Below are 12,629 nucleotides of genomic sequence, written 5' to 3'. Positions count from 1 at the left end.
TTAATCTCAGATTTTTACAAAGAAGATTCGAGGGGATGAAAGTGTAGCTTCACGTTCCACTATGAAGATTCCTTAGATAATGTTTAAGTTTTCTTGCTCGTATTCGCTTCTATAATGCTTCTTTGTATGTCACTTTTTTGTTTGTTTTGATTCTCTCTCTTTTTTTTTTTTTGGGTTTCTTAAATGCTCTTTAAAAATTTTTTGGTGTCTTCGATGTGAATACTTGTGTGAAGTGTAGCAAATTTAGATGCTTGTGCAAGTGTGTTTCTTTGGGATAGGAAATCATACCACACAATTATCAATTACAACATAGCACACAACATTAGATTATCACTTACCAAATTGAGTATTATAATTTCACTATTCAACTTATCTATGTTCACAATACAAAGTGAAAACTTGAGAGCATCACAAAGTGAAAACTTGATAATGATTTTGAAGATGAATAAATGATAACCAACGTAGCATCCACTCCACTCTTCCAAGGAATTGTGATTGTGTAAGAAGGTGAGTGCGCGTGAATGTGTATAGATGTAAGTGAATGCGTATAGATGTTGGACATGACAAAATAAGTGTATATATAAGAGTGGAGTGACCGAATTCTACTTCTTAAACCTGAGTAGTCTTAAACCTGAGTAGTCTTAAACCAATCGAGGCTAGATTTATGTGACTAGATCAATGTGTTAATGGATTCAATTGTGGATGTGTGTGAAGCTCAAGTGGTTGCTATAAAGGTGAGTGTAATTGTGAAGCTCCTTTGAATATACACTTGGTAAACTCCGTGAAGCTTCACGTCCGTGAGGCTCACGCTTGTGAGGTTCACGCTTGTGAGGCTTACACCCCTAGAGCCACACTGAGGAGATTGAGAGGTGAAGACACAACTCCACCTCTCAACTTTTGACAAGTAGAAATATGAGGGGATGAACCCAACGATTCAATGTGGATCTGAAAGCATGAGAAACACACCTCGGGAGCAAGAGTAAGGAGACCGGGAGATATGAAGCTCACACAAAACGAGAAGTTCAAGGATAGAGAACTCACCTCGGAGGTAACACCAAGGAGGCTGGGAGCCATGAGGCTCACGGCTTTGAAGAGACCTGCGTGAAGCCATGTAGAAGCTTGACAGATCCACTGTCAGATGCTAGTGTGAAGTAAATCAGGACATTGAATGCACAAACATGATACCACTAAGATTTTTTCACTTAAATGGAATAAGACAAAATGCCAACCACAAGAAACTAAAAGCATACGTGCAACAATAATTTGCCAACTTGTCACGCTAATCAATTAAACTCCCTACCAGTGAGTGGGTGAGTTTTATGTATTCCCATCCCTAATTATAGCAGAAGGTTAATAATTGATTCCTCACCAACTAGCTACTCAACATTTTCAATGGTTGTGTGGTGGAGCAGATAACTGTCAACCGTTCCACTCCCAGAGATCTTCGCTAGTGAGTGGGTGAGTCTCATCTACTCCCACTTAAAATTCTGACAAAGATTTGTAGCACTAGATTGTCTTAGATACTCACAAGTTGCCACACAACAATTGTTTACCAAACCCCACAAGTACTTAAGCAACAACTCCATTGTAAATCACAAAACTATGTGGTGATTTAGGAATTTCAGGGTTGATTGAAAGAAGGTTTTTTCTATCATATGTGCATGTGTCCCACAAGCAGAGCTAAGCAAGAATTTGTATTAAGAGGTGTCACATGCACTCTGCATTGTAGTGCATGGTGACAAGATGGCTCATCATCAGTGCAACACGAGACAGTAGTAGAACCCTTTAGGATTTGATATTTGTCGTACGCAGTGACCCCATTGTAATCCTCCGTCCATGATATGTCAGGCACAAGCTACGTAGGTCATTCCTTAGTCTTAGTGAGTCAGTCAAGTCCCTTAACTCACTTGGAGAGAATTATTCATGCATATAAAGTCAGTAGAAGCCTTACGGTTTACATCAAAGCATGGTTGCATATTGCATATCATTCATCTCATATGCACATAGACCACCTAGACCATTGCAGAAGCCCTGAATATCATCCAGTATTTTTACCATATTTTATAGCATTTTTTACACCATTTATTAGGCATTTTTACTATATTATTTCCAACATTATCCATTTATGCAAGTCGTGTACCAATCGGCCAGCTTTCAGCCAGCCAACCAGCACATGAGAAGCATATAAATAGCTCAGCCTTGCATCATTCATTCCATCTCGTAATCATTGGAGTCTATCATTTTCCTTTAGCACAAGGAGCATCAACGCATGAAGCATTCAGCCCTACATCATCAAAATGCAGCATCAACAGCATTCAGCTGGTAGAAGCACTTCATAAAACATATTCGTTCATTCATTTTCAGCATATACACACAGCCTAGAACAGTCCCAATCAGCCCCTTCTCTCAGCTTGAGATTTGCAGGCTTCCTACATTCCATTGGAAGAGTGCATAGGCTTGAGATCGGTCATCATTGGTGCTTCTACACCTGTGTACAGTTCAGCCCGACTCTTGGTCTTTCAATGGTTTTGCATTTGGCTTATCTGCAGTCCAAAGTCAATCCTTATTCATTGTCTTTAAAGATAATAAAGCAAATATTCCTAGCAATAGGAGGGGGCCCTTCAGTGGGTAATTTGGGACCCAATAAGGTGTACAGATCTATTTCTCTCTCTCTCTCTCTCTCTCTCTCTCTCTCTCTCTCTCATATCTTAAAGTTTGAAGTGATATAGTGGATTGCTGAAGACTCGCGAAACTCAGGATAAAGAAGGTGGTGTGAGACATTGTGTGACAGGATTCTTCATTACGCATAATTCCGCTGCATATTACAAGGGGCCGTGGTGATGATGAACTCTCACGAGGAGAGAGAAAGATAGCGTGATTCAGCACAATTAAAACCTTGGTGAATTGATTGAGAGAGGAAGAGTGAGGAAAACTTGGTCGTTAGAGTACTACCCTCGGTCTTGTATTCAGTGAAGAGTCACCAAGTCTTCCGTGAAGATCCAAATCTTCCATGACCCTCTATTCACAGCCGCTCACAGCTCCTCTTTGTCCCATTGTCCTCTATGAGCCTCCAATTTACATGTCCTTCTTGTGCACTCTGCACTCCACTTGATCTATGCAAAAAGAAACTCTCTGCCTCTTGATCTGTCCATGGCTATGCTTCGTGCTTGCTATGTTGCTGCCACCACTTGCTTCAACGATGACCAAGCATTTCTTTCCGTGCTTCTCTGTAGTCAGTCGTTTCTTGTCATGATTCGTTTAAGTCGGTCATGTCCAGTGGCTAGGAGCCTCTTTCCCTTGCTGTTTGTAGTACGCAGCACATGGTCAAGCATCTCCTTCTCTTCACTGTTTACAGTGCTTCTTTTCCCAGGCCTGCCTCATAGCTCATAGGGCAAGCTCTCCAATAATCCAGGTGCCCCATTTCTCTAAGTGCCCTTTCTCTCTACGCCTCCTCAATGTCCCTTCTAACCTTGCAATTCAGCCATCCCACACCTTCTTGCCAGCCTTCAATGTTGCCTGACCAACACCGCCTTCTCTCAATCCCTCTCTCCATACTTGTCCGCCTGCCTGCTATAGGCCCGCGCGTGCTGTCCGCTTGCCTTGCTTTGCACTTGCTTTTTCCCCAACGTTTTGCAGCCAGCCAGCACTACTTGCTTTGCTTTGCTACCCGTGATTGTGCCTTCGCTTCGCTAGATTCACCTTGCACCAGCCCCGCCTTCGGCTTTGGCTCATGCTTTAGCTGCCTGCAGCACCCATGCACTTTCTGTGCGCCAGCCCACAACCATGCCTAGATGCCTTTTCTTAGCTTTTTCCTCAGGAGTCTTCTTGGGCATAGAATCCTTCTTATAGTCCGATTGACCTTGAGAATTTTTTTTTTGATCCTTTTGGTCTTTGTTGTTCTGAGCCCCTTATCATGATTGCTGTTGGGGCTTAGGGGTAGATGATTGCTGTTGGGGCTTAGGGGTAGACCGTACCTGCTTGGGCTTACCCGCGTTCAACATGAGTTCCTGATTCTGAGCAAGGGTCAGTGCTCGTGCGCAAGTCTGAGGCTTGAAATTCCTAACTGGGTACCTAATGTTAGTGTCAACCTCGAATGAACTACTTGAGTTTATCTTCTTCGGATATGCCCAACTGCTGGGCCATTGTAATGACCTTGTTGGAATAGGTCAAAATAGGGGAACCACCCTGAGTGAGTTTGTAAAACTTGTCCTCAAGATTGGTCATGTACTGTGGTGGAAGAAAACAGGCTTTGAGGTTAGCCACGAAGGTAGTCCAATCAAATTGGAATTTGCCTGTGATGGGGTCTGTGTGAAGTTGTGATCAATCCTGCCACCAAGTAACAGCCTCTCCGGTGAGTTGGGGTGCTGCCACATGGACTTTTATCTTGTGGATTTGTAATTTTAGCTAAAGGAAAAAAATGTGCTTCAAATTGATGAATAAATTGAATAACAGTAGCATGATCACACTTACCATCATACTTACTAAAATTTAGAGAGGTTCGTATGATGGTGGTGGAGGAGGAGGTATGCGGAGTCGTCTTGGGGAGAATCTGTGCCATTGTCTGCTGATGCTAGATTTGCATAGCCTTCCAGTCGAGTCTTTGTTGAAACTCTCGGTCGGTGGTTTCTCGATGGCGCTGGTCTTCCTCATATTTGCGTGTGGCTTTCTTATCCTTTTGTTCCTTCTCACGTCTTTGTTTTTCTTTATTTCTTTCTTATTCACGTCTATCTTCGTCTCTTCTTCTTTGTTCTCTACTTTACGTCTATCTTCGTCTCTTCTTCTTTGTTCCTCCATGCTGAAAAAACATATGTGCCAGATTTGAGATGCCTTCTTTGGGAGTACTACCATCCACTGGATGCTCTCACTTCTTTAGGTAGCCGAGTTAGGTCACCAACTTGGTGCTCTGATACCTATGTTACATACATTGAGGTTGATTGTGGTAACACACAACATGGCCTTCTTTATAATTTTATACGGTGAGAATCTTTAGCATCCAATTCAAAGAATAGAGAGAGAGAAGAGAATGAGTGAAGTCGACGACACAATATTGGGTCCCAAATACCCCCGTCCCCCCCCCCCCCCCCCTCTGCAAGCAGGAGTATTTGCCTATATTATTCTTTCGAGAATGTTGTACAATGCCTGAGAAACGAGCGATATGACTGTCCAATGCAAGGACGAGGAAGACTGTACGTCGATTGAGTATCCACCAATCCGAGGCACTACAGAAGACCCTGCGGGTCACTGATGCAAGTCCAGATAGCTGGCGGATTGCACATATGCTAGCTGAATGCTGAAGAGTTGCTCCAATGTTTGCCTGGAATGAGTAGGATGACTTGGTTTCTACTTGTACTTTGCTGAACTTTGAATGAATTATGAGAAATGATGCGCTTGGATTTTATATGGCAAAAGCGTCGGTCCATGGAAGGACTGTCCTCCAGTTCTTGTGGACATGAAAATGCACAAAATAGCATTAAATGCTGTGCATTGCTTTATTAGTCCTGGCCAATTCTTGCCTAATGGCCGACTATGGAAGAGAAAATAAAATAGAAACAAAACATAGCTATCTCACTGGGGTGATACAAAACTGTCCATGGAATCTCATCATGGAACACATAAGATGAGAGGAGCATCACTATTTGTTATTTGTATTTTTAACTCTTCCGCTTGAATAATGTTCTTGATTTCAATTTCAAATTACATACGTGCCCACCTCTAGTTATGATAATTTATCTTGTATGCCATTTATATCCTCCTGTGTCCGTAAATCATTTTTATCTCGCATATATATTGACCACTTCTAAAATAAGCTAGTTTTCTCAATATTAACTTTCCATTCTAAAATTGTGTGTGTGTGTGTGTGTGTTTGTATTGGACAGTATCTCTTCATCTCAGGTATCCCTTTACATGGATCTAGTTGTCAAATCTCTTAATCAATTAAATCCAGCATAAATAAAAATGAGCATCACATTTGGAGCAGGCAACAAAAAGAGAAGATCGAGTTATGAAGAGTAGCAGATTCAGCCTGAACTCAAGCATTTAAGACAAATTAGTGTAGGGCTTCCTACTAGAGTATATTTCAGCAATTTGGGAGAGGAGTACACGAGAGTGTATTGCTATGTTGATAGGTAGCTTTGTATGCAGCGTAGTTTTCAAGATATTTATAAGAATTCTTTGTAACTACTTCAGCTTTATTGAATTTGGTAATATACAGGGGGTTAGGTCAACAGTCTTTCCTTTTCTCTGTATATTTTCAGTTTTGTGTTTCAAAGTAGTTTCAAGAACTATAACAATTTTGAAAGGGAGACCCGTCTGTTTTACCTTGTTTATCTTTTCTAATAAAATATGTTTGCAGGATGGTTTGAAAATGGGGAAGTCATTAGGTAACACAATTGAACCAAAGGATCTTGTCACCAAATTTGGTTCAGATGCAGTGCGCTATTATTTCCTTAAAGAGATTGAGTTTGGGAGAGATGGAGACTATTCTGAGGAGCGCTTTATCAATATTGTCAATGCTCACCTTGCAAACACGATTGGTAAGTGAACTAACATTCCAAGCCTTTTCTCAATGAACCTAAAAAAGCAAACTTTCTATCATTTAGTACTGTGTCACAAGTACAAGAATCTTGTGCCAGATTGAAAATTGTCTAGCTTTTGCTTTAGCCTAACCTATCAAAATTTTCAATCTTGTGCCAGATTGAAAATTGTCTAGCTTTTGCTTTAGCCTAACCTATCAAAGGCAAAGTAAGTGAGTTAAGATGTGTGCTTTGTGTAGCTATATAAAGCCTAAAAGCTAGTGGTTGGCCGGTGCTTTGCACAAGTGCCCCTCCCCTAGCCCCCCTTCTCTCTCTCTCTCTCTCTCTCTCTGCCCTCTTGCCCGCACCTTGTCCACCTGCCTGCCATGGCCTAGCGCGACTACTCTCTCTCTCTCTCTGGACATGGATACCGCCCACACCAGAGGTACACTGATTGATCGTGCGATTGAGCTTGGGTGGTCCAGACGCCCACGACTACGGAGGAGGGCATCCCAGCATAGACGGAGGTTGCAGCGGCGGATTCGGATTATTCTTGCGAGGCATGCGAGACACCCAGTCAGGGTGCTGACCACAGAGGATATTGAGGAGATCCGCCAGCGTCCGATGTGGCACATATTATGAGATGGAGGCACCTCCATAGTGTACCCCTTTGTCCCACATGATATTGTATCCCCTCACTATATTCCACTCACCTCCATAGCGTACCCCCCCCCCCCCCCCCCCCCCCCCCCTCACTATATTCACACCCTATAAGGGTTTCTGTTTACCTTCCATTTCCAGTTTCATTTTCTAGGTGCCAGTAGTATCATCTTTATTTTTCATTTTCTGGGTTTTTTTAATCCAGACATTGTATCAAATCCACCATGATGTAAATTTTGGTCTCATAGGTCATTATGGCCTTTTGAAGACGTTAATATAACATTTCATTTCATTTTCATTTCTCTCTCTCTCTCTCTCTCTCTCCCCCCCCCTCTCTTTTCCAACAACCTTGCCGCCCGCCCGCCCGCCCGCCCGCCACCTTCACAAAGTATAGCTTGCATTCCATCAATATGCCTGCTAGTGTGAGACCAGCCCCGCCTATCTATCAATGAAGGTCCAGATCTCATCAATGTAGAGGCCAAAAAGAGTGGGTGATAGAGGGCAGCCCTGTTTCACCCCAATAGTGCTGGAAAACTCCTGCGATGTACATGACGGGGCTCTCACTCGTCCGGTGACAGACTCAGAGAGGGCGATGATGCTCCAAATCATGTCAGATGTCTCCTAGAAGGTGGGCTCGTGAAGATGTGGTCACGGGTAGAGTAGCTCCTCCGAAAGCTTGCCTGTCCTGAGGCTCTACATCCTTGACACTTTGCAAATGAACTGAGCTCCGCCTCTAGCACCGATCCATAGAGTTTGGCCTATGTGGCCAATCATGATTGCCCTATAATTATTGGGATCAAGTGGATCTCCGGCCTTGAGGATGGGGGTGATGGTGTTAGCGGACCAAAAGGGTGGAAATCCTTCACAAATCGCTCTATGGAACATGTAGGCTAGTAGGGGCACCAAGGTATCGTCAGCATGATCGGTAGTGAGTCCCTCGTGATCCTGGGCTCCCCCATTACATAGTCTACCCTATTGTGCAATTTGCCAAATCACTACTCATGCCATTGAGGCTTGTCGTTATAGTGGTCGTGTTCATTATTTGTAGTGAGCTGCGGAGCAAGCCCACAGTGATCCTAGTACATCAAGTAATTCTATGAATCCAGTGAATACGGGTCTGCCACCTTATTGTCTTTATGGGCAGGGTAGGCCTGGGGTGTGACCTGTTACTATTGTAAGGCTCTTGGGCTGCTATACAAGACAGAATGTTTAGTATAGCAGCGGCATCAACAAGAAGCAAATCAGGCGGAGGGGTCTCCTTCAGCCCAGGCTTCGACAATAAACATGGTGCATATTGAGCCTTTGCATATTGGCCCCGGCTTGAAAAGCAGAAAACATGCATGTATTGTGTCTACATTCTTCACTGAGGTTGCCTCCTAAGTTAAGTCCTCCAAGCAACTTGCACACGAGAGGTAGAGTAGCTCTTGGTACTTCTGCATCATCAGTTGGCTTGATTCACACGGACTTCAGATAAACCGTCTCCACCCTCCTTAGAGTACAGCCTGGACAGTGGATGCACCTCTTGCACCAAGAGATCAAACTTGACTTAATACAGATTAGACATGTCTGTTCCCACTAGTTTTCTCTATAGCTAGATGCCCCCAGGCCTTGCGCCTTGAGATCTGGACCCTCTTCTTGCCAGCTCCAGATTAGGGACATACTCTAGCACAAAAGGGCAGATTTGCCACGGAAGCTTGACACTTAGGCCACGTATCTGGCTCTTCATGAAATTACCACATGATTGGTTGGGTTGTTTCCACTGTAGGTGGGTCCTGTATTTTGGGTAGTGGGTTTTCCTCTTGTTTTGTTGGCATACAGCTACTCACAGAGCACATGTACTACTTTTGGTCTCATAGATCCTTTGGGTCTTTCATAGCATGCGTGCGTGCGCGTGCACGTATGTGTGCGTGCGTATGTGTGGGCAGGAGGAGGACAGAATGTCAAGAGGGGGCAGAAGTGTGTGGCACATTCAGGGGAATAGCGGCCTTTCTTGCATTGTTATTTGATAGTTGCTTTTGAGGTAATGTTATTGTCTGTTGAGAATATTAATGCCTCATATGCTGTGATTCAGGAAACCTTTTGAATCGAACACTTGGCTTGCTTAAGAAAAATTGTGACTCGCGGATCAGTGTGGATTCTATGGCTTTGCCAAATGACAATCCTGTCAGGGTAACTGCAGCAGAAGCAGTAAGTCTTCTTAGTCAAGTGCCATCATCAAGTTCAGTGCAAATTGGTGGTTAGCAGCCCTGTTAGAGTAGCACTCAGTTTCATGGCAGCTTATGCATGCTTTTAAAGTCCTTTGAGTGGTGCATGTGTTGAAGCTTGTTGATTCTGTATAGATGAATGCTTTTTTTGTTTTTTAATGGTGTATAAAACAGATAAAAACAGCCAAGGAAGATTTCTCCTCTCTTCGTTTCTCGTCAGCATGTGAAGCAATACTCCTGATAGCAACGACTGGTAATGTGTACCTTGATGATCGTGCTCCCTGGTCCCTTTTCAAGAAGGGTGGATCAAGTGCAGATGATGCTGCTCAGGTTCGTAGGAATATTATCTATGTTTTCATGAATGTAATCATTTTGCATGTGCATGCGGTCACGCGCGCGCCACACACACACACACACACACACAAACAAACAAACAATGCATTTATACACATGCATATACACCCACATACATTACACACATTTATATAAATACATGTATATGAATGCATAGTTTCATTCATATGAGTTGACCCTTGCCCTCAACCTTCATGCACCCTCACCGTCCACCTTCAGCCCTCACCTTCCACATTTCTGGGCTCGAGCTCCATGTTGCCCGTCCTTGTGAAGCCCTCCTCTGTATGTGTGTGTGTGTGTGTGAGAGAGAGAGAGAGAGAGAGAGAGAGAGAGAGGAGCTCCTCTACAGCACAGCTTCACCCTTTCCCCTGGCGCACATGAGAGAGGGAGAGAGAGACTGATGTCTCATCATGGAAAAGCACCCCTACTGCACCCGTGAGAGCTTCTCCGTGGGATGCCTCCGGGGGCCCCGCAGGCGCATCTCAATCCGAAGGCGATGTGACGACACCATGAGTTGACCAATGGCGATCATTAGGGCATATGGGTCTTGTCTCTGTGAAGATAATTGGGCCTCTCAATGGGATCTGTCCCTAGTGACCCTCAAGAATGCTCTGTGTAAGATTGGAGCTTCGGGGAAAGCTCGATCGGGGATGTTCCATGTCAAGTCTATATGAAGCTGGGCTAGATCTAGGCAGATGATGCGGTTAATCTCCTGCCGTGAGATCGAGAAAGGGGGAGTCCAGGCTGTACTCAAAGGGAGGGAGGTGGTTCATTTGAAAGCCACAGGTGACTCGAACCAATTGGTGGTGCATGCATACCAACAATTGCTATGATCCTCCTTTGCCAACTGTCTAGAGAACTCCAAAGCTAACCATGGGAGGCAATGTCTACACATGCTCCGTGTATGTGACGGCTTGGAACGTGGCATCTATGACGAGAGAGAGGTGGTCTCCTGCCCGAGAGAGGGAGTTATGCATGCAGTTGACAAACGTTGAGTTGCTAAAATAAGACGATACGAAATGTTTTTTTTTTCCATATTTGCTGTTAGCAACGTTCTGCTGCAAGGGAAATACATATATTTAATAAAATAAAACCTTACTAAGAAAAACCTTACATATGTTTGTTCTAAACAAACATAAAGGCAAGGAAGTTGCTAAAACAAGAGCTACATATAGTGGTGAAGAAGAAGAACATGTCCATCAATGAGTATGCATTAAAGATCAAGGGTATTGTTGAATCCCTTGAAACTATTACATATATGTTTATATATGCGTGCGAGTGTGAGTGTTTGGATTATAGAGGAATTGGATTACTTTGTCTCCCCTTATCATGAACGTACTTGCAATTTTCAACACTACTTTCAAGTAAGTTTTACCTACCAAATAGGTCATGAAACAGTAGTTTCATATTCCCCCATCATTTTGAGAAGATGATTTGTGTTTCAAAAGGTTTTTCGAATATTGTGCTAATGATTTCATGTTTTGCAGGACCTTGTCGTTGTCTTGGAAGCTGTTCGAGTTGTAGCTGTTGCCTTGTCACCAGTGACTCCACAACTGAGTCTGAGGATCTACCTGCAGCTTGGATACTCTCAGACAGATTTCGAATCATTGTCATGGGTCGGTTTTCTTTATAATCATGTGCCCCTTCTTTGATGGCAATGGATTCTGTCTGAAGTTAACCGTTTTTTATATGTCATGTGGTTGGAAACGTGCGGTCATGCTGTTATGACTGCTTAACGTTGTGTTGCCTTGGTGCTTGATTACATTTCCTTGTGGTGTTTTTTATTACGCAGGGAGACACTAGGTGGGGGGGCCTGAAGGAGGGGCAAGTCATGCCTGAAGCTCAGCCGGTATTTAGAAGAATTGAACTTGAAACTGAGGGAGCAGCTTCAACACCTACTGCTCAAAACCTGCCACAGAAGAAGAAGAAGAAAGTAAAAGAAGTAACCAAGTCTGTGGCTATTTGAAACTCTACAGGAGTCAATGTGAAGGCTGCAAGATTACAGTCCGTAAAGTTCCTTAAGAAGACTGGAGGGCTAGGTAGGGTGACAAATCCATTGTAAGCAGCAGGGGTAGCTAACTGTTTTGGTGCACATTGTAGCTGTTAAGGGTGAAGACAATCACAAGAGCAGGGCTGTGTGGTGCTCTGCAGAGGGTATGCTTACAAACCAACAAGGTGTCTCATTAAAGAGGAAGAGGTATGGAAATGGTGGAACAGGTGTGGTAACGTTTTTGTTGATACAATGCTATACAAGGTAATTAGCATGCGACAGTACAGGATGTCATTCAGTTCTCTCATACATACATAACTTTCAGAAAGTGCATAAACCTTTGTATGCTCCAATCACTAGAAAATGATATTTCAAGATAACAAGGCAAATTTTCTCATTAGGTCTCACAATAGGATAAGACATTTCAAGATGGCTGTGCAAATCATGTGACCAAGAATATGTAAATCTTTCTTGGATGGAAGGAAGTGTGGCATATATGTTTGTGTATTATGTGTGTAATATATGCATGTATGTAAGGATGGAGGGATGGCTTGATAGTAGACGTGAGAGGAGATTGCATGCCATTGGTAAAACATGAACTCCAGGATAGGCTTTTAAACAGCTCCTTGATTCTCAAGCAGTTTCTATAATAAACATATGAACACAAACCACAGATATATAATGCCGAGTTGGTGAACATACGAACATAAACTGCATTGATGTAGCCCTGGTGGCTCACCACCTCTCTTTCCAGAGAACCTCCGAGCTAACCCCCCTTGAAACATATCCTTGACTCTCAAGCAGTTCTTATAAGAAACATGTGAACACAAACCACATAGATATAATGTTGATGGCTCACCACCCGACCATAGCTCCTTACGGAGCTTTCTTGAGCTAGAGACTAGCCAT

At 43.4% G+C, this 12,629-nt stretch overlaps 1 protein-coding gene across 1 annotated transcript in view; it reads left to right on the top strand.

Moving 5' to 3' along the window:
* The window catches only part of OVA1 (methionyl-tRNA synthetase / methionine-tRNA ligase / MetRS (cpMetRS)), a 79,760-nt gene extending 67,635 nt beyond the window's left edge, over nt 1-12,125 (top strand). Inside the window, exons 8-12 of the mRNA XM_086789397.1 lie at nt 6,353-6,533; nt 9,244-9,359; nt 9,551-9,706; nt 11,218-11,346; nt 11,523-12,125. Coding sequence (XP_086645523.1) covers nt 6,353-6,533; nt 9,244-9,359; nt 9,551-9,706; nt 11,218-11,346; nt 11,523-11,696 — 756 coding nt within the window. The 3' untranslated portion in view covers nt 11,697-12,125. The remainder of the gene's footprint in view (nt 1-6,352; nt 6,534-9,243; nt 9,360-9,550; nt 9,707-11,217; nt 11,347-11,522) is intronic.
* The last annotated feature ends 504 nt before the right edge of the window (nt 12,126-12,629 follow it).

Source organism: Cibotium barometz, chromosome 53 (genome assembly GCF_041138505.1).
Source record: "Cibotium barometz isolate CiBa-2024 chromosome 53, ASM4113850v1, whole genome shotgun sequence".
Classification (NCBI taxonomy): Eukaryota; Viridiplantae; Streptophyta; class Polypodiopsida; order Cyatheales; family Cibotiaceae; genus Cibotium; species Cibotium barometz.
This window is presented reverse-complemented; position numbering and strand designations above follow the sequence as displayed.